The sequence below is a fragment of the Corapipo altera genome, unplaced genomic scaffold (genome assembly GCF_003945725.1).
Source record: "Corapipo altera isolate COAL_440 unplaced genomic scaffold, ASM394572v1 76, whole genome shotgun sequence".
Classification (NCBI taxonomy): domain Eukaryota; kingdom Metazoa; phylum Chordata; class Aves; order Passeriformes; family Pipridae; genus Corapipo; species Corapipo altera.
The window spans coordinates 19197-42337 of NW_020884964.1; the positions used below are offsets into that span (position 1 = coordinate 19197).

Below are 23141 nucleotides of genomic sequence, written 5' to 3' on the forward strand. Positions count from 1 at the left end.
CTGCTCACTGCAGGAAGCAAACGACAAAGAGCTGATACAGTCAGTCACTTTATGCTCACTACTCAAACTGAGGTTGTTTTGGGTCAGCAGCTGAGCCAACTCCCTTCAGCTCTCTGTTTCTGCAAGGACACAGGCAAACTGAAGGTCATCTAAATACAGCAAAGGTTCGATTCCTTTAGTCCAGTTTTTTAATCTTCGATTTTGCTCAGCTGTAAGGTGCAAGCTAAATGTGAGCATGCATTCTTTAACAGTAGTTTGATAGGCTGCTTACAAGAAAGTTTTCAAACTGAACACTTGGCAATTCTACTGGAATTGTATTTAGATTGAGCTGGTAAACAGGAATAAAGCCTTCAGCCAACTGCTCAGCAGACACAGCCTTAGAATTAGAATTTTCCTTACGAGAGTGAAATAAAACTCATTTAAATTCACCCTGCCTGTTTGTATATACACAATTGCTGTCTTTATAAACCTGCACTGAAATGAACATAAAATATTGTCTTTAACATCAGAACTTCAAATGTAAATTCCCAGGTTGGTCTTGAAGGATTCTAAAGGTATTTTCTCCTGTACTAACAAAAGAAGCAGCATCTTTTTGCATACAGAGAAATGCCATGACAAGCACTCACAGATTGGGAGGCACAGAATTTAACCCCTAACTTGTTTTATAGCTTGGATCGCTCTAATACTTTGTGAGAAGACATTGTTTGGGCTTAGTTCCACTGTTTCTTTTGCCATGCCCAAGACAAAAACATGGAGCTGCCAGGTAAGGGCATTGTGTCCTCTCATGTGGATGCAGAGCCTGTGTATCTTCTGGTGTGACTTGGGTGATGGATCCCCTCCAACAAGTGAGCTAATCTAACCTCTAGTAAATACTTGTGTGTGCTGCAGTTGGAGGTCGTCTACCTGAAGGGGATTATTCCATCTCTAGTCAGAGGCTGGTGCGTATCGTGGACTTGCTCCTTCTCCTTTAATTCTCTGACAGCTGTAGCACTTTCTGAGTTCTGGGTAGGATCCCAGACTTTTCTGTGCTCAGTACTAAACTGGCAGAAAATGAAGCACACATTGCAGATGAGATACCATAAGAAAGGCCGGATTGCACATTTTGGACTGGACTTCCAAAGCCGGTCAAAATACCACAATATTCCACAGGAGACTGTGGGGTGGTGGCTCTCCTTAGTTATTTGGGCTCTGCTTCATTTGGGGAACTCCCCCACTTGCATGAATAGTGTTTGCACAACTCTAGCTGTTGCCCACCATCATCACCTTGTCCCCCTTACCCACCACCAGAAGGCATGCAGCTTATATTTTCTGATTTCCCAGTTCTCCCACCATAATGAGCAAGCCCAGGGAGTGAGATAAGAGGCTGCACACATTAATTCCCACAACTGCTGCTGGCTTCAAGATTTTGGAAAAAAAAAAAAGACCCCAACAAACCCACACAAAACCCACTCTGATGATTCTTTATTGTTTTCACAATCTTGTACTTTCAGTAGTTTCCCAAGAGCTTGTGGAAGAATCATGGGAGCTCTTGACTAAAAATCACCTTCTGGAATCAAGTAAATACAGGCTTGAAGACTAAGACATGTTCACTGAGTGTTTCCATCTGAACATCCCCAGTCAAACAGTGGTCAGAAGAATTGTAGGAAAGCAAACAGTGTTACTGAATGGTAGAATGGCAGCAGCAATATGAATGGCATGAGAGAGCTACTGCTGCCCTCCTCTGAAACGTAAGCCTAGACAACGGGTCTGTTTGAGCTGGGCTTTCCCAGTTGCACCTCTGAGCTGAAGAGACAGAGGGACTGAAGCTTTTAACATGCTGTCCTTCTGACATTTGCCCAGGGAGATTTCTTCATTCCCTGAGCTTCTTTGACCTCGCTCCACTCCAGCTTTGTGTCGGGAACCTCATCTTCAGGCTCAGGATCCTTGCGGACAGTCCCCTCAGGCAGAGCCACAACGATGGGCAGAGGGCCCTGCTCCTCACGGAACTCCACTACATAGAGACCCTTCTGGTTTGCCAACTGCTGGTGAGTCTCCTGGGATTAGGAGAGAGAAAAGACAACCAAAACAACGATGCACAGTTTACTTCAGGTCAAACTCTGCATGGCATATGAGGTAGGGGGGGAAAAATCATTTACTAATAAACAGTTTAAACAATGTGTAAATTAAATGACTTGTCAGGCTCACTTACATGGGCAAAAATTCAGATAGCTAGACTGCAGATATACTAAGTAGCACTACACTGTCATTCTAGAGGAACCTGCTTCTGGGAAGGATCTGTCCAGAAAAGACACATCTTGCTAATAAGCATGCATATTGGCACATTAGTAACGTGCAGGAACATTTTTATGTCTTTATATGGATATAAATTTTGCCTTGACAACAGCATAGTGCTTATTACTGCCCTGACAGGTAATATTAGCTAATATAATTATATGAATTTAACACAACTACACCTCTTCCTCGCATACAAGGTGTTTGTTAACACTCAGATTTTACAGAATAAATGTGTACGAGTAACGGGAAACTTTTCCTATTCAGGGCAGTCAAGAAAAGATATCAAGTGCATATCTCTCAAAGCAGTAATCTGTACAGTAGGCCCTTCTTCTGTTCTTCTATTCACTCTGTGGAAGACTTCTCAGAGACAATGCATTGAAAACACAGGCCAGACTTCCTCAAGTCTGATTAACTTCATAACCTCATAACCTCTCATAACCAAGCTTTGAGATCTGTAACTATCTCAATTAGGCAAAGAGGATCATAATCCCCTCACCTTCTGAGGCTAAACTGATCAAGTTGGCTAGGAGGGTGACAGATTTGACTAGAGCTATGCAGGGCTATGTTTAGAATGTAAGCAGCTAAATTTTGGCAGCTACCAAAACTATGAACAAATGAGATAACCAGGAATTTCCAAGGGAGTGACTCATTCTAAGTGTTCAAAGGAAGTCAGATGAAATGCTGCATGTTGGATCTTCTCCATCAACTACAGGCAGCTGGCTCAGACAGAGACATCTCCATTATGAGCACTTAGAGCTGGAGGAAATGACAGCAGCTCCCTGACTTATTTCAGAGATCTTAATTATATCAGCAATAGAAGCTGTGACATTCACTCCTTGGGCAATGAAAACTTAGAATACAGACGAACAGGCAGCAGCAACCAAAGCTGGTCCACAACTTCCTCTACCATGATTTATCAACTGTCACAAAAAAAATACAACAAATGAAAGCCCAAAAATTCAGATGTCTCCTGCAGGCACTTGGCTGTGGAACAGACAGAGTTACATATATCTATTTCTGACTGGAAAACTTCATAAAACTGCTGAGGAATTATGTCCTTGCTGATTTTGTTCACTCGTTGGAAAATTACTTAATTTAAAGCCTAGATATAAACGGTTTGACCACAAATTATTACAACATCAATCCCCTTCTGTTCCCTGATAGATAGAATGGATAGAACCACTGAGAGTGCACCTACCTGTTGGGTCAAGCCTTTAAAGAAAGCTCTGGTAATGTTAATCAAGTTTTTGGATCCAGTAACCTTGGCATACATGTCTTTAATGCCAATTAGTTTGCACATGGTGATAATAGCTCGGTGGCAACGAAGACCATACCCTGGGGGAAAAAACATGTAAATTAGCATTATGTGATTATTTGTAAGCCTCCAACTCACTAAGAAGGAAGATGAGCACTAAAACATCGGCTTTGTTATTTTTGTTACCTTGCATGTTAGAACACATTATATGTTAAAAATGGCAAAACCATTCTGGGAAGACCACTCTTCCCAGTCTTTGCAGACATGCCAACACAAAGATCAGAGCAGTTTTTATACTAAATACACCTTGCTTAACATATTGCAAAACCAAATTAAAATGTCACCACCTATAAACATAAAGCCAGTAAAAATGCAACCTGAAGAATTATCTAATGACACAGGTTTGGATAGAATTCCTTAGAATTACCACTGGCATCTTTAGAACAATCTTCCACAAAGATACCCCCCACCCTGCAAACATTCAGCAAACAAAAGGCAATTTCTTTCTCCTACTCAGCAGAAAAAGAACACTCTAATACTTCCCAAAACTACCACTACCAAAACTAGTAGAGAAGCAAGGCAACAAGTTTACATAAAAGAGTATTAAAAAGAAGCCACTACAAGGGGAGAGGATCTAAATGCAACTGGACCCTGATGAAGACTGTCTCTTCTAAAAAGCAACACCTACAGAAATTCCAACACCACTTCCTTTGCAATTTCTGGTGAGCAACTGCTGCACTCCTAACGATGGTAAATCCTGGTTCATATACATGATGGAGGGATTTAAACTGCTGTCCTTTGGGCTTCCTTCCAGAAGGACCCTGCAGTAGAAGACATGTCAGTATCTCACACTCCCAGGGAGACTGCTGCTGGATGAGAGGCCTACAGTGCCTTCCTAAAGCCTGAGACTGTGCTCAAGATCTCTATCAGACACAGAGCTGGTAGGGAAACTGGGGAAGTAAGGAGGGCAATAATGCTGCAGTAGAAAAGTCTGGTCTCAAAACAGAGCTGCTGGGAAAGAGGGTGAGCACCCACTGACACTGGTGCCTCTTGCTGCTCACAGGCCTTTTGGTAGACAAATAAAACCAACCACATTTTTATTTTATTTGGCTCTTGGTGTGCAAAGCTTTGAGCAGTGAAAACGGGACTGAACCTGCCTGCAAATTGAGGAAGGCATCACTGCACCCACTTATACTAAATTTACACTTTGCAGTTGATCTCCAAAATGTGAACCTCTTACTTGCCTTCTGACTGAGAAACAGCAATTCACCAACTTCACAGTCTATGCTAAATACAACAGCCATTAGCCAGCAGCCACAAAAATAGTGATGCTTTTCCCTTTCAGCTGAAAAAACCTAGCAAAATACTATGCACTATCAAGAGAGTAAGACTGCACTCTGCACACTACTGTGCAGAGGCATCACTTCCTTTTTTCCTGGCCCAGCAACGGGCATGAATTACACTTTTTTATTATATTAGTGGCACAAAGTGAAGGAGAGACAAACATATTTCAAAATTCACAAACAACAACAGATGTTTGCACGTCATCTGCATCCATCTCCTTTACAGAGATGGAGATTATATAAACATATAAACTCCAAAGCATAGTTGCAGTACACTGGCATTAACTGCAAATGGTTTCCTTAAACTTGGCAGATTTTAATGGATGAGTTATTTTTTCGAGGAGTCTGATTTTGCTCTCTTGTTCCCCAGAGCCATTGTTTCACATGGCCTAGCACTAGTAATCTTTAAAAATTGATTTGTGATAGGTCTAATGTGATGGTCTTGCTGCTGAGTAAAGGAGGCAAAAAAAAAAAATCTATTCCAGTGTTGCATGTTTTATTGTGTCACTATATCCATTTTTCTTTGAACCTATAATCAGAAAAGAAATTATAACCATCCAAAGCCATTTGTTCTGCCATTTGAGAAAATACTGTTTCCTGTGCTACAAAACAAAGTCAAGTTTTAGACACAATTACATGTGAATTACTTCTGAAAGGCTGTGAGAGTTTCATTTTCAGTGACTGAAAGCATTTAATTTCTGGCATTTTTATTGCTGCTTTTCTCCCATCTTATCTCAATTAAGTTTCTGCAGATTATTAATACATGAAACTCAGAAGCCAGCAGACTAATCCATTAGTCTCTGGACGAAATTTATTCCAAACACAAAAGCAAAGGATTCCAGCTGTGGAGAGAAAATTGGGCTCAGCCATGTTTAACCTGCACACTGCTGTACTGAGATTTAATTCAACGAGCCCAGTATAATAGAACAAGCCAGTTCAGATGTAACACATTTTCTCACACTGAAAAAGATACAAAGGTAAGCAAAAGAAGTATTTAAAATGCATCCTTCCTATAAACTAACACAGCCAGTAAAAGGCAATCTACAACAGATTTTCTGGGTAATAACTAGGGATAGTTTGGAAAACAGAACATCCACTTTAAATCCACACTAAGGAACGACTCAGTGAAGCTCACATTCACATGTTCACATTACGTTACTTTCTAATTTGGATTTTTACTTGTCTAATCCTACCTATAGGAGGGGGGGATTTCTCCGCTTCGCAGGGATTAGGAATAAATTCAAGAAAGGAACATCTGACCATAGCAGCGACTTCACCTTTTCTACTAAAACATTAGGCTTTGCTGTGAGCATTTGCTGAGATAGCACCAGGGGGAACTTTGAGGCCTTCTTGCCTCAGATACAGGAAGCATCACACTTGCAAGCTCTCACCGCAATGGGGGATTTCAACCACAGGGACACTTGCTGGGTAAGCAACACAGCTGGGCTGCAAGCAATCCAGGGGACCTGAAGTGTACAGAGCACAACTTCCTGGTACAGGTATTGGACGAACCAACCAGAGGTGAGGTGTTACTGGATCTGGTGCTCACCAGTGTGGATGAGCTGATTAGAGGGATTCAGACCGGGGACAGCCTGGGCTGTAGTGACCATGCCTTGGTGGACTGAGTCACCTCAGTGAGTGTGGGCCTGGTGTGGAGCAAGGTCAGGACCCTGAATTTTGGAAGAGCAACCTTCCAGATGATTAAGGAGTTGGTGAATGAGATCCCCTAAGAAACTGTCCTTAGGGACAAAGGAGCTGACCAGAGCTGGCGACAATTTCAGGACACTTTTCTTAGAGTGCAAGAGCTCTCCATCCCAGTGTGTACCAAATCAGGCAAGGCAGGTTGGAAAATGGCACAGGTGAGCAAGGTTTTGCTTCTCAAACAGAGGAGTAAGAAGGAAACGCATGGCCAGTGGAAGCAGGGACAGGTGACCTGGGGAGAGTACAGGGGTTAGGAAAGCCAAGGCACAGATGGAAAAGGACTTGGCAAAGGATGTGAAGAATAACAAGAAGGGATTCTGTAAGTACAAAGGCCAGATGAGAAAGGCCAAGGAAAGTGTTATCTCCTGTGATAAGCCAGAAGGGAGAACTGGAGACAATGGATATGGAGAAGACTGAGATACTCAATGAGTTCTTTGCCTCAGTCTTCACTTCCATGAGGGCACCAATGGTACTGCCAGGAGCAAGTTGGAGAGTATCAGAAGTGACTGTAGAGCTCTGGGGGTGATAGCTGGGGCATGGGGACCCAGGCAGTGTTCTCCTCAACTCTGCTGAGAAAGGGAAAGGGTATGAGGAGGAGGGCAATGATAATGTAGGTCAACAATAGTCAAGAAGGTGGTGCCAGCAACAGGGTTCTGTTTTCTATGACAACTGGACCTTGCTGAGGATCAGTGTGTGCTTGGGAGAGATGGGATCTACCTTGCTAAGCAGGACAAAGGTATCTTTGCCAGTAGGGTGACTGATCTGTAAGGACAGCTTTACACTAGGGATAGAGTTATCAGCAGCCCTCTGAGGGTGGGACAGAGAGTGCCGATAAACAAAGGGCTTGGAGTGATGTGAGCAAAAGGGAAAGCAACAATCATCAGAAGGGCTTTGAGTAGGGTCACTGCCAGCATTTGCACATAAGCAAGGAAGTGTCTGCAAGGTAGTGTTATGGAAAAGTGCTTTCTGGGAAATCAGCACAGTAAGGGCCTCTGTTCACTAACACATGCAGCACTGAGAATAAACGTGAGGAACTGAGATATCTGTGTGCAGCTGTGCATCTAATGGTCTAGTTGAAATTAGAGAGTTGTGGCAGAGGGCTAACAGGAATGGAGTGCTACAGTGGAGGGATATAGCCTCTTTAGAAAGGAGAGACTGTGAATACAAAGAGGTGGAGTTGCCCTTTCTGTGAGAAAACAGCTGGAATATTTGGAGATCTGCTCTACTCTGGGGATGGATGATCCCAAGTGAGAGCTTATGGGTAAGTTTATGGTTAAAAAGCAGACCAATATGGGCGACATTGTAGGGCATGTCAGATTGCTAGAGGACACCTGATCAGGAAGAACAAGTGGATGAGGCCTTCTACAGACATAAGAGAATCGTGTTCACAGGCCCTGATTTTCACAGGGCCTTCAACGACCCCAACAGATTCTGGTGAAACAATACAGAAAGGAATATGCAATACAGGAAATACCTGGCATGCATTGATGACAACTTCCTCCTTCCTACAACTGTAGGACAGTCAGCCTCACTTAGATGCATCTTCATAAATTATCTCAGTAGTGGGGCACAGTGTAATCTTGGCAAGTTTGCTGTTGATACAACACTGGGAGGAGTGGAGATACACCAGGTCTCGTGCTGCCACCCAGAGGAATCTTGACAGGCTGAAGAAATGGGCTGACAGGAACTTCATGACATTCAGTGAGGGCAAGTGCAAAGCCCTGCACCTGGGGAGGAACCACAAGCACCAACACATTCTGGGGGCTGAACAGCTGGAAAGCAGCATGGCAGAAAAGGGCTCAGGAGCTCCTGGTGGCCACCAAGTTGACCATGAGTCAGCCACGTGTCCTTGCAGCAAAAAAAGGCTAGTGGTATCCTGGGCTGTGTTAGGACTGTTGCCAGTGGGTTGGGGGAGGTGATCCCTCCCCTTTCTCAGCACAAGTGAGACACACCTGGAGCACTGTGTCCAGTTCTGGGCTCCCCATTACAAGAGAGATGTTGACATATTGGATAGAGTCCAGCAAAGTGGTAGGAAGATGATTAAGGGACTAAAGCATTTCTCAAACTAGGAAAGGCTGAGAATACCACAGTGGACTGAAAGTATTTTTAATTGCAACTACTTCCAATGGATTAGCAGCTGTAAGGGTATGTCAAAGTGGAGTGACAGGAACATCCAGGGACACAAACATGACTGACAAATGGTAAGGCAGTGATGAGAACCAAACCTGGTCAGCCACACTAACTGGTGAGAGCGTGTTTAGAGTGTCAGAATGTTTATTCTAGTGAGGTTATCTGACTGCAGACCTTGTCAGTTAGGGAAGTGAGGGGAAAAAAGGGAAACCAGAACCAAAATATACAGAGACACAGATCTGAAAAAAACAAAGAGACAGTGACAAGAAACACACACCACTGCTAACTGATGAGCTATCAAGAAACTACAGGTGCCACTTCCAGGAAGATCAACCTGGACTTCGCAACCACCAAGACTGTAAACCCAGGGAGACCTGGACTGGGAAGGATGTGAGAACTGACAGCACCGTACAAACCCATGGCTGCAGCAGGGCCATGAGTCACAGCCCATCTCCCTGGTGGTGGCTGTTGGAGAGGGTAGCTGAGGATCTGTATCTTCTCCAATCCTGGTGAGCGTGAGGTGTGCCTGTGTTTTCATAAGCTAGACCAGCCCTCTAGGCCAGGGTATCTGGTGGGCAGGGGGTCCGTGCTCGCATACCCGGGGGGACTTGTGAGTGTGGAGTGCATGAGGGACAACTGTCTGTGTGCATGTGTTGGCTGGTAAGCATCAAGCTCAGCCAGCTGGTGTAACAATCAGATGGTCTTTCTGCTGGCATAGTACACGACTCAGTTTCCACACTGGGAATTCTTGATTTTAGGACGAATAAAGCAGTAATGGTCTTGAGGAAGTAGCAGGCTGTATGCTGTCCTGGTTCCAGGAAGTCTGAGGCAATTAAGGGGGGACATCTGCCCACATTATCCCAGTGCGGACTTAAGAGGGACAGGCACACAGATGCAGCCTTGCACTCTGATTCACATTTGAAGCACTCCCACCGCTGCACACTAAATTACCTCTGAATCTTGTCTTGGAAACAACAGTTAAAAAAAACCTCATCACTGAAAAATAATCAAATGAGCCTGTCAGTTTTCCAAAGCATGCACAGGGCATATGGTGGGAAGCAAAACCTGCTGGGTTCTTCTGGAAGGCCTTTGCATTCAACACCTATGCTAATTAGATTAGATTAGACTTCTCCACACCTAGGAACTACACTTAAGAACTGTGAAAGAAAACCACAAATAGAGTTTCCAGCAGTGTAAGAGGAGCAAACCCTGATTTACAATAGCAAAGCCATGTCATCAACAGTAGCTATTTTTAATGAAAAACAACTGATCAATTCCAATATTTAAAACATGGTAGACTAGACACTGCACAAGTTTAAATTAATCAAATAAATACTAGTCAGTAATTGATAAAACTTCAAAATTTCCAGGCAGTTTTAGTTACCTTTGTTTTGCTTCTTCATGTAGATTTTGGTGGTTTTAAATTTCACTGTAATGTCATGGTAAACTGGAGGGGGAGAAAAAAAAGGCATTACAGCTAAATTCTTCCTTCTAGAAAAGTTTTAACTAGTACCTTTCTTTTTCCAAACTGTGAATGGCAAATTGGTTTTATTCTCCTCTGACTTCTTCAAAGAGAAGGGTTAATCTAGGTAAATTTCTGGAATAGATTATGAATGTTGTCATATCTGTGAATACTACGTTATGATTGTGTACAAAACCACTTGAAAAGTATGTTGTATGACTCCAATGAACCTCATTTAGTTTTAAAGTGAGCTCACATCATACAATTTGAACTTCCTCATACTCAGATATTTTAATAATTCAGCTTTTAACCCCACAGACATCATCATTCTTGGATTTTCTGTACAGAATATTTACCCTTCCAGTCTTCCTGCTTTTCTCTGCTTCAGAAGGAACCCCAAACTCAGGTGGCTGTTATACACATCTGACTCAGTGACTCAGTCTCTGCATAGTGGATTCTAGCACAGCAGTCACAGTGGAACAGAGAGGACCTCTATGTTAAGTAGAATGGAAAGCATGGTAGAAACACCACCAGCTTTGAATAAAACCTCTGATCTGTTAGTGTGAAATAATAATGCTCAAGGAACAGACTCATGAAAATGACTAGAGTTTTGTATTTATAAGTCAAAGTTCCATTATACTCAATATTTATCTACATAACGTCTTGGTTAAATACTCATATAATCTGTAAGGTACTATCTTTCAAAATTTTTCTGAAATATAACTGAATATTTGGTATATAGGTACCACATTTGACACCAGAGAGGACTTGAATTGAATTAAACTGAATTAACAAAAAACTACCAGGAAAACATCAGACTGCCTCTCCAGTTTGGTTTCTCCCTGGCTGCTGGGCTTTGTCAGCATACATGGATTGAATCAACAGGGAATCATCTTTTCTGACACAGAAAGTGGAAAAGCACAGGAATTCACTGTAGGGAAAAATGCCCTGACAGTATCTGACTTCCTTAACTCAAATGTGCCAGAAAAGATCTAATTGTGCTACTACCTCCTTCCCCCACTCCCATTTTTTGAAAAGACTGAAATACTACAGATTAAGTAACCAAATTTTAAGCACAGAATCATGGAATTGTTTGGGTTGGAAAGGACCTTTTAAAGGTCAGCTAGTCCAACCCCTCTACAATGAGTAGGGACATCTTCAACTAGATCAGGTTGTTCAGAGCCCCGTCCAACCTGACTTTGAATGTTTCCAGGGATGGGGCATCCACCACCTCTCTGTGCAACCTGTTCCAGTGGTTCACCACCCTCTTTGTAAGAAAAACAAAACTAAAAAACTTCCTCATATCTAGTCTGAATCTGTTGTCCTTTAGTTTAAAACCATTACGTCTTGTCCTCTCATAACAGACCCTGCTAAAAAGTCTGTCCCAGTCTTTCATGGTAAAGGCAGGAGACTAGAAGGGAAATAGACCTCTCAATATTTTAACACCACCTCTTATTATTTAATCTTAACCTTTCTGCATGGACCTTCCTAAAACAGTTGATTCAAACCTGAATGGAAGTAAAGAGCAAACCACATATTCTTTCCAGGTAATAGTGACCTATTTAACACAGGGATTGATGACTGTTCTCTTACATTACCACTGCCTAGCTAAAGCAGTCTGGGGCTAAGATTTCACACAGCATGCTGCAAAAGCAAAATAATGCATGATGAATAATAATACAATGCATCAGATCAGAAAAAAAGTTAGTTAACATTTTTTTATGCTTTGCAAGTAGTTGCAAACAGCTCTTGTTGGTATATTCAGTACTTATATCGAAGGTATAATACTTACTTGTGTGGTTCTGATACAGCTCTATAAAATGTAAGCAGTTTATTGCTTTATTCTTTGCCTAGGGAATAAAAGCAGAAAACATTTTTTTCCTTGATTTTTTCTACTAAACACTTGAAATTTACCATTGTTCAGTTAACTAGATAAATAAAATGCAAGAAAAAAAAAACTTAACAAGGTTTTGCCACATCTAAACTTTATGGAAATAAAAATGTTCTCTTTAAAGAACAGCCTTCTCCTAACAGATTTAACAATTTCTCAATATAGCAACAACTTCATCAAACTTTGTGTATTTTAGCATTGCTACTTCATAGCTTAGTTGAGTGTTACAACAAACTAGATCAATGTAGATGGACAAGTAACATTCTGAAATCTAAGGGAGCCTTATTAAGGTCATTATGCATGCGTGAGAGAAAAATTCTTACACACTCACAGTATAAGCAGACTGTATGCTACATAGATATTGGAAACAAGTGACCGAGGAGGGGGATAGGTAATACCCACAGCAAAAGGAATAGAAAGAAAATAAAGGGATGCATTAGCAGAATTTCATTGCAGGGCAACTTCACTATGTGTGACCAAAGAGCAACAGAGCTGGTGAAGGGTCTGGAGCACAGCTCTTATGAGGAGCAGCTGAGGGAGCTGGAGGTGCTTAGCCTGGAGAAAAGGAGGCTGAGGGGAGACCGTATTGCTCTGTACAACTACACAAAAGGAGGCTGAAGTGTGGTGGCAGTCAGTCTCTTTTCCCAAATAGCAAGTGATAGGATGAGAGGAAATTGCCTCAAGTTGTGCCAGGGGAGGTTTAGATGGGAAAAAATTCTCCACTGAAGGGATTATCAAGCACTGAAACAGACTGTCCAGTCAAGTGGTTGAGTTCTCATCCCTGGCTGAGTTCTCATCCCTGGAGGTATTTAAAAGGTGTGTAGACATGGTGCTTAGGGACATGGCAAGAAATATTCAATCCACATACTTTCCGTAAAGCAGCCGCCCTGTCACTTGCTTTCCCCAGTGCAAAACCTGCAAGACAGAAAGAGTCATTTTATTGATGAGAAACAGGTGATGCAGAAAAACAAAAAACCCAGAACTTCACAACCACGTTTAGTATTTAAATTTCCACTCCATTGCATAGATCATACTCAGAAATGGTTCAGAGAAAATCACAGAAACAAACAGTTTAGGAGCTATGAATGCCTTAGGTCTGGATGCCAACTGCTTGTTGTCAAATGAAAACAAATAAGGCTTAACTTATTTTCGTGTGTTTGACCAAACCTGTTTCAAATAATTGAATAGTGGTGACTGCTTCAGACAAAAAAAAAGTCCATTCTTCTGTTTAAAAGGAAAGAAGGGATTGAAGAAAAAAAAAGGAAGCTGATGCAGATATATCAACTATGTCTGTACAAACAGTAGCTTCAAGATCCTAGAAGCAAAGGAGACTATTGGTTTGCTGTTGGTGAAATAGAGAATATGAAAACTATGATTCTGTGAAAACCAGGTTTAACACAATCATGCATTGCAAAAAAACACATGCCTGTAGAACAGAGAATATACAGACTGCCAGTTTACAAACTGATACCTAATTCCCTCTGAACTCTCAGACCTACTCCTATTTACCAGGTCAACAATGGTAACACTGAAGAGATTTCACAGCAGTCAGCTCAGAGCAGGACATCAACTGACTGTACAGAATGAAAAAGAGGATGTGACAACCATTTTTACAAACTCTGTAGAGTCTAACAATGTCAAGAGAGACTGAATTAAAACCATTTAAATTCAAATGAACAGGTCTGTCTTTTCTGGTCCTTTGATGTTTCTGTTGTGTCAGCTGGGGCTGTGGGTTACCTGTATCCAAAAACCTAAAAAAAATAAATAATCAACAGGATTGAACCCACTGGCCAACACTAACTCACTAATGTCATGCAGACATTACAGCAGAAATGGGCTCGAAAAGATCTAAGAAAGAAATACCATCCCAACTGTTGTGGTGCCACAAGCAAAAAGGATATGACCTCTAGCCTGGAGACTACTGTGGAAGAAGCAGTCAAGGGTAGTGTCTGCTATCAGCTGCCTCTTGAGACAGCTTTCCCTGTGCACACACCACACACCCAGAGGTCTCCATCACTTTCTACCTTCTCCATAAGAAAATACAAGGAAACTCTGCTATTCTTTTAAATACACACACAGAGCACAATAGCACAATTTATTAATGCTGTGAAGTCATGTAGTGCATTAGAAAATTACAAAAATGTGTTCTCTGGGACAACCTCAGTTCAGTCATTCAGGACATATGGATTACAGTAATAACATGTTTCATGAAAAAGCTTTCCAAAGAAGAGGTAGAAAGAATTTTTTCAGGGTAACATATCTTTCTGCTAAGGAACCACACCTTCCTCTCTATATAAATTTTCCTCCACTCCAAGCTGCAATCAAAATTCAGCTCAAGAAACACATGGATTTCAATCTTTCACATAAAAGAAGTTCTACCAAACTCTGGTTGACTGGAAATACAGCTGTCTTATTAAAGCTCCCATACAGATCCCATCATCAGAGATATCTATTCAGCTGATAATAAGGAGACTACATCCAAAAGGTGGGTGCTCTACATACATATCGAAAGCAGGATTTTCTTTACTAGAGGCACACAGAAATACAAATGCAATTTCCTGTACTCTGACCAATACAATACATGCCATATTCCTGCCTCTATCATTTAAATTATTTGGATTATTTCCTTCACAGCTATTTTTTTTAACTGATTCTTCATTTAATTCTGCACAGCTGTCTTATCTCTATGTCCATTTGATGTCTAAAGGGAATTTTAATGTACATTGGTTTATATCCACAAGAGAATGCATGAAAACTATCTCCTTATGGGGAAAAACTTAGCACATTCAAGGGTGCTTCTTAAATAAAAATTACCCTGCAAAACCAATAATAACATCTTTAACTCCTAGTATTTGAAAACTGAGTGAAAGAGAAACTCTATATCCTCAATAACAGAACTGGAAACATGCAAGAAACTCACTGGTGTACAGGGTGGCTGCATAGAGCCTTCATGTTGGGATCCAGGGCTAGTTAATCCAAGTTATCTGCTGCCCTGAGAGGGTTTGATTGTTCCTAAAGACAGCTTGGTCATCACTATGCTCCATACATAATTAGAGTCCTGTTACAAGGAAATCACAACTAAACTGAATGCCCCTGACTGGCATCAGTCTTTGCTGAGAAAGGAAAGGAAAAGGGTCTCTTTTCACAGCTCATACTACAAGAGTTTTCATAACCTTATGTTTCTTTTTATTTGTCCTATTTACTTTATGCCATAGACAGCATTTCTATGGCTAGATTTCAAATTGCCTGTTGAAGAGACCATTATGAAGAGCCATAATGGAGAAAGTCTACAAATGGGTCAAGCTGCAGAGCACTAAAGTTTACCATGAGACCTGACTCAAAGGGCCCCAAGTATTCTATTTCTTCTTTTTTTTAATACAAAATGAAGTGCATAATCTGATTATAAAGCTTACTGTTATAGATGAAACTCAACATTCTTACAGGTATTTCAATATTGTCCATAGAGAAAAGGCCAATTTTTTTTTAAAGTATAAAAATCCCTTTAAATCACCACGCCTCCTGAAGTGCTATTACAAACAGTGATAGATTTGGCATCTTTTCATACAGTAAACACACATACCTGTAGCCCCTTTACCATTTCCAATAGCCACTAAGGCACGTATTGATCTTCTTCTGCCTTCCTTTGCCTTCATACAAAATACATTTTTCACCTGAAGAAAAAACAACACAAAGCATCCTGTTACTGCGCAGTCCAAATGTTTTGGGTTTGGTTTTTTTTTAAAGAGAGTCAAATTTACAAAAAAAGACTATCAGAGATCTGTAATATATACTTACAATATATATCTATATGCTTTAGTGAATGGGTGTCATGTGCAGTGGGACACTGGCTTCAAAGCATTAAATACAGAAAGGTTGCCAAAAAAGCCATACTCAAAGTTACCTCAGTGCACTTTCATTAAAGTATCCCCTCTGTTGTGTTTAGCTGCACAACAGATAATGCTCTAATGCTGCTAGTTTTATGTGTGATTTCAAGCATGATAAAAAAAACATGGGGAAAAAAATGGAAAGTGACACTAACATCTAACTGTCCCCCTCATATTTTAACATATTTTAGAAGCACTCTTAGGAATTGCTCAAGGTCTGTTGTTGGTTTACATGAATTAAAACTTGGGATTGAAATCTACTTGCAGACTGCAGAAGGCAGTCTCATTACTGAGATGACAGCTGCTGAAAAGAAGACTTTATTTAAGAGAGGGAAGAAGAAAATAGTATTTCATTCCTGGAACTAGAAATGTTTACAGAAACTGCAAGAAATTCAAGCAGCGATGCAGGAAAGCTCTTTCATTCGGAGTGGGGGACACAGCTACAACTGGGGAGACAGCAGACTTCTGACTCTGCTACAGGCTCCCCCGTGTGATGATAATACTAAATAAGTTTGCTGACAACACTGAATTGGGAGGAGCTGTCGACTCCCTCGAGGGCAGAGAGGTCCCGCAGAGACCTTGACAAATCAGAGGGCTGGGCAGTCACCAACTGTATGAACTTTAACAAGGGCAAGTGCTGGATTCTGCACCTGGGACAGGGCAACCCTGGTTGTGTCTACAGTCTGGGGAATGAGATGCTGGAGAGCAGCTGCAGGAAGGGACCTGAGGGTCCTGGTCCCTGGTGGCAAGTTGAATATGAGTCAGCAGTGCCCTGGCAGCTAGGAGGGCCAACTGTGTCCTGGGAGGCATCAGGCAAAGCATCGCCAGCAGGGCAAGGGAGAGGACTGTCCTGCTCTGCTCTGCACTGGGGTGGCCTCACCTTGAATATTGTGGCAGTATAAAAAAGACATCAAGCTATTAGAGAGTGTCCAAAGGAAGGCCATGAGGATGGTGAAGGGCCTTGAAGGGAAGCCATGTGAGGTGTGGCTGAGGTCACTTGGCTTGTTCAGCCTGGAGGAGACTCAAGGGAGACCTCATTGCAGTCTTCAACATCTTCAAGAAGGGAAGTGGAGGGACAGGTTCTTCACTTTTGACAGGACAAAGTGACAGGACTTGAGGAAATGGCATGAAATGAAGCTGAGTCAGGGGTGGTTTAAACTGGATATCAGGAAAAGGTCTTTCCCCCAGAGGGTGGTTTAGCACTGGAAGAGGCTCCCCAAGGAAATGGTCACAGCACCAAGCCTGCCAGAGTTTAAGAACCATTTGGACAATGCTCTCAGGCACACGGTGTGATTCTTGGGGTGTCCTGTGCAGGGCCAGGAGTCAGATTCAATGTTCCTGATGGTCCTTTCCAATTCAGCATATTCCATGATTCTATAAGCATGTCACTGCTTTATAGTCTCCCAACCTTATATGCTCTAATATATCCCCTTGATGTAGAAAAAAGACAGATGTACAAGTGGGAGCGAGAGCACGTTCGGCAAAAAGGTAGAATAACTTGACCTAAAGAATGCATAATGTGATAAAAGGTAACTAAAATGATGATATAGAAGGGAAGAGACTGATTACATGTCAACTCAAACTGGCTTTGGACTGCTGGGGTTTAGAATGTTTCCAAGTTTTGTCCTCTGGTAAACTCGATCATTTTAATGTGAAAAATCACACCTCTGAAGCTGAAGCTGCCTCCAAGTGAAGATCTCTACTCTCTGAGCATGTGCAGTGAATTTAAAATGTGCTGTACCTTTAAATTCAGGTAAGAGACAGCTAAGCAAATAGCAGCTTAGCTGAGTACTCATGTAGATTCATCATGGAGAACTGTAAATAATCAAACTGTATAAATATGCTTGTATTTTTGGCCTTTGGTGTGCCAGCTTTACCCTCTAGCACTCTATTTGGAGCGGAGGCATAAATAAATCAAATATCTCAACGCTGTGTGTGCTTCTTGCACACCAGGTGAAAGGACCTGATTTTGGGACAACAATCTCAGATCCTTTGTCCATCTGTTCTAGTTTCCTTGGTTTTGTTTATATATTAAACTATGCATTTATTTAAATATAGACATATAGTTTATATACAGTATGTAATATAAGAACTACATATAAAGTATAAAAATATAATATATAGTATTTATGAAAATAGATACATATAAAATAACATACTGGATATTGCTTGACTGTGTTAATATCTGTCTCAGAATTACCAGTCAAAAGATAGGATTTATTTCATGGTATTATTTCTCCTCTTCCTGTCAAATGCATCAGGTTCTACTTTCTTGAAGCCTCAATATGATTTCCATATCAGTGCTCCCTCCTTTTCTCTCTATCCAGTTCTTCAGCAAGCTAGTCTGGTTTTAGTGTTATACATCTGAAACTGGATTATTATAAAATATTGGTCATGGCCTTAACATTCTTACTAAAATTCACAAAAAAAACTCCAAACCAAAAAAACCACCCAAACCCAACAACCCCCCCAAAAATTCCAGTGCCTTCACTAGGTACAGATTAGGAATGGGTACTTCTGAAAAATTCCACCTTGCTTTCCTTAAAATAAAGATACTGTTTAATTCAAGGTGTGCACACATTCTACAGAGCACTTTGAAGAAATACCAGCTTTGCTAATTGCTTATTCCAAGCTATTTTTCTTTCTTCGATCTTACTGCTTACAAGAACAAGCTAAAAAAACCAAGCCCCACAAGATGAAAGTGCCTGTGGAAAAAGGCTATTTACAGAAAATGCAAAATAATGATGAAAGAAAAGGGAGTGGAGCAGAGTGATCTCTCCAGGAGCATCAAGAGCATACTATTTTTGCTTTGCACATACTTTTATCTTCCATTGCCAATCTGAATAAGCACTTGTACAAAAACAGAGTTGGCATGCATACTGTCAAAAATAAAGGACATGATGTTTGTAGAAACCTCTTCATGGATTATTCTTCTCCCTTTCCAGAATGTGGCAGTAAAGACACATGCAATGAGCTTCTCCAGGAGCCTTCCTAACACTGCACTTGTCAGCTGTTTCTGAGCAGCTCTGTAGGAAAATGTGTTCAGCCACCCGTCATGATCAGTGTTATTGCATCTCTCCTGAAGTGCTGTGAAGGCCTTTCAAGCTTGATAATGTACACAGGCAGTCACAACTGCTGGAACAACACAGTCCCATGCCTCCTTATATAAAAAGAAGTAGTGCTCTTCTGGAGCGTGCTCAGCAATGCTTCATTTCTGTCTTGGGAAATAAAGCATCCTGCTACAGCCTATCATTAAACTGCACTGGAATTAATTAATGCAAAATGAACAATATGCCACTTTTAAAACAACACGACCTCAGAAAAGTGACTGAAACTAAGACACAAGTACCCCTATTTACTAGACTGCCACTCAAGCTAGATTTAAAGCCAATTTTTGAAATTTGAAAAAAGATGCAACACATGTTCAACCTTAATCAAAATGTACCTCAAATTAACTGTCTCTTTGTATCCATTATCCAGTGATGATATTGCAAATTCAGCTTTCTTTTGAGAACTGAGGGAAGAACATCACCTTTCAAAACCAAACTAAAACCACCTCAAATATTTATTAAGAGGAGAAATGACAATGTGGAAATAAGCCACAGCCAAAGACAAGCTGCTAAACGTTATTGTGATTTCAGCTGTTGCACTCTGTTAGAAAAAGGGTAAAAATCCAACACTTCCCTGGAGGTTTTGTTCTTGTAAAAGCAGAATAATTGACTGGCCAACCCCATTGTCCTTGGAAAGCCCTCCTTTCTAGAAATCATATTCTAGTCATGATTTTTAGGAACCTGCTACCTCTAAGGCCACATTCTTGACACTGCTATGCTTTTGCCGCTGCTATGCAGAGAACAGTGTCTGCATAGGCTGATCCCCTCATGGCATAAGAACCTCTGGTCCCAACACTTCTCTAAGGTACAAGGTGAGATGAGATAAAATGAGAGCAGGATACAGTGCTGAAAGAAAAGCACTTCCATGCAAGGAAGCCTAGAGAGGCTCGGGGATATAGCTAAAAGATTTGAGAAACCAGTTACTCAAATCATGTTAGCTAGATCATATCCCTGTCAGCCTTCTCTCCCCTACATCAAGGGCAGAGCAGATTTGTACCACTGTGGCAGAACATTTCCCAGTTCTAATGTTAACCTACCATACCTAAAAATCAGAAATTGCCCAAGCTGGTGGGCAGAACTAGTATTGCTGGTAAGTGAAAGTCTCTGAGTGTTCCAAACAGTTATTTCTTCTATACAGGCTGACAGGTAAAAGAGACAAAAAAAAAATTAACTATTTAATAAACAGAACCAGTTGAAGGTAGCATCCCTAAACTCTACTTTTAGGGCAGGCCAAAATCTTTGAGAACTCCAAGAGTATCAGAACTAAATTCTAGTGCACAGCTCCAACCTCTCATTCTTTCCTGTGACAGGTTGCTTCAGGTACTATCTTAAAAACTGTCTGAAATTTTTATTGTCAGTCTAAAGACACTGTCAGTATCATCCAGAGAACAGAAAATTTCCCCATAGTTCTAAAAGCAAAATCTAGAGCCTACAAATTCCCCAAAAGAACATTTGAGGCAACATCTCATTAGAAGTAAATTGTTACTCAGACACTATCCTGTATACCATCTAATTTTTCAGTTAAAGATGTCAAACAACGGATCCTAAACACTGTAATTTCACGCAGTATTTCTTTTTCACAAGCCTTTTTTATTGCACCCTTTGCAAAAACGACAGCTAGAAAACAATTTCCAATTACTTGTAAAAAGAAACAAGGGTTTCAGGCTGTGCAATTAAGAATATTCTTTTTGTCACAAGTAGCAAGTCTATCAAGATGAGCCAACAAGAGGTGCCATGCTGGACCCTCTGCTCGCCAACAGGAAGGCGCTAGCGCGGAATGTAGTACTCCAAGGCAGCCTTGGATGCCGGGACCACGAGATGGTGGAGTTGGAGATCCTCAGGGCAGTGAGGAGGGCACACAGCAACTCATTGCCCTGGACTTCAGGAGGACCTGCTTGGTAGAGTCCCCAGGGATAGAGCCCCGCAGAGCAGAGGGGCCCAAGAATGCTGGCTGAATTTCAAGGATCACCTGCTCCAAGCTCAGGAGCAATGCATCTCGATGAGGAGGAAATTCAGCAAAAATGTCAGGAGCTGCTGAGCTAACTCAGAGTGAAAAAAAGTTTCAGCAGGTGGAAACAAGGACAGGTGGCCTGGGAGAAATTCAGGGAACTTGTACAGGAAGCTAGGAATAAGGTTAAGGAAGCCAAGGCCCAGTTAGAATTAAATCTGGCCAAGGATATCAAGGATAACAGGAACAGTTTCTATAGATACGCTGCAAGCAAAAGACTTGAGATAATGTGGGCCCTCTTGGGAAGGAAATAGGAGACAAAAGGCACCATTTTCACAACTAGTAGCAGGCAATTTCAGTGTTGGACAAAACCCCCTCCAGGATCTGTCTTTTGCAAAGGGCATTATTTATAACTTCATCTTCTGCCCGAGAAAGCTCCCCTTCATGAAAGATTCAAAGGGCCACTAACCTCATGTTCTGTGCCTTCAGGCCTTACTGATCATTAAGTTTCACTTTCTGATTTTGATTGCACTACAAGGCAATTACTATCATAGCACAGGATATCATGTAGGCTACTTTCTTTGCTATGTTACCATGTTCATTCTGAAGAAAAATAAAAGAAAAATTCATCTGAGGGTGGATGACACGTGAAATGAAGCTTTCCAGTGAAAATAAGAATGGCATATGTCAACTACACCTGTAAATTTTAATTTCCACCATGGTTACACTATGTTAGACACCACTTAAGTACTACCACCAGTTCTATTCAAAGAGATTTTTCTTATGTGACATATATGAGCAAAACAGGAAATGTGCCTCCAGGTTGGCAAGGAAAGTAAGAAACAGGTAAGTCAGGTCACCTACACTAAGTAATGCAATAGTCTATACGAAAGCCAGAAAGAAAACCAAGCTACAGTCCCTACTGCTGTCCCTTAACACTCACTTAAGCTTGCTTTTTCTCTATGACAACTTTAGTTCTAGTGTACATGAAAATCTGAACTTGTCTATAACCTATTCTACAAGCAGGGGAAAATCAAATTATATCCCTTCTATTTCTACATTATAAGAAAACACTTTAATAAGCAATTTCTTTCTTTTAGCAAGGGAGCACAGGCTTTTCAGTAGCATAATCACAACAGAAAGGGCCTGTTTTATCTTTGTTCATAAGTCAGACCTTTAAAAATGGCTTTTAATTTCTTGCTGTGAAGTATAATTTCCCAGCAAACATTACTTTTATCTCCTGTACTACTGTGAATATAAAGATAATGGAAAACATATACAGAAATAGCAGCATGTCTGTCATCTATTTAAAACAAGAATGCTAAAAAAGGTCTATTTATTTCAAAACTCATACTTGTTATCAGAAAATTATAAGACTCAATTAACTTGGGCTCACTGCTGGCTTTGAATATAGAAGTTGCTGCTGCTGTTATTTTTCTGCAAAACCACTCCTCTTCCACAGTTCAAATCTATGGCAATCTCATATAAGAGTAGACCCCCAGCCTGCTTCTAAAAGCTTTTTAATTATTCAAATATAATAAAGCATTGAAACAGACTTCTACAGCACATGGAAACATTGCATAGCAACTTACTTTGCCATTTGCACATAATTATGCCAGCACAGAATGGCAACTCAAGTATCCAAACTGACAGCCAGTTGTGACATGTCACAGTAACAAAACAACAGCCACTTTTCTTCAGTGTGCCCTTTCAATTACCAGAAAGCACTGCCAACTGCAGGGCTCAGCAAGAAAAATCACTTCTTTCACGTACAGTGCCCATGCAATTCACTTACTACAAACTGCCTTCCAACACAGATATGGCTAAAGGCCATGTGATCCAAAAGATCTTTGCTATGTAAGTCAGAGCCCACAGTGCCCAGTCCACTCCAAAACCCCACTTAGGTAAAACGGGTTAACAGGTTACAGATTTTGTCTCCCCACCCCTCCTGACAGATTATCTAACTTGTTTTTAAAAAGCTCCAATGACAGACATCCCAACCAGTTCCAGTATTCAAATTACCACTTGCATCTCATGCTTTACATGTAAATTTCCCTTGCTTGTTATTCATACCCGTTGCTTTTTATCCTTTCCACAGTAGACATGTAAAACAGCTTATACTTTTCCCTTCTGCAGGATATAA

General features: G+C 41.1%; 1 protein-coding gene across 1 annotated transcript in view; it reads right to left on the reverse strand.

Annotated features, from left to right (window-relative positions):
- Positions 1–1444: 1444 nt before the first annotated feature.
- MRPS5 (mitochondrial ribosomal protein S5) overlaps positions 1445–23141 on the reverse strand; it is a 43692-nt gene continuing 21995 nt past the window's right edge. The window contains exons 6-11 of the mRNA XM_027664666.1: positions 15637–15727; positions 12925–12971; positions 11958–12015; positions 10088–10150; positions 3473–3609; positions 1445–2033 (exon numbers count right to left, since the gene is read on the reverse strand). Of these exons, the coding sequence (XP_027520467.1) occupies positions 1809–2033; positions 3473–3609; positions 10088–10150; positions 11958–12015; positions 12925–12971; positions 15637–15727 (621 nt within the window). The 3' untranslated portion in view covers positions 1445–1808. The remainder of the gene's footprint in view (positions 2034–3472; positions 3610–10087; positions 10151–11957; positions 12016–12924; positions 12972–15636; positions 15728–23141) is intronic.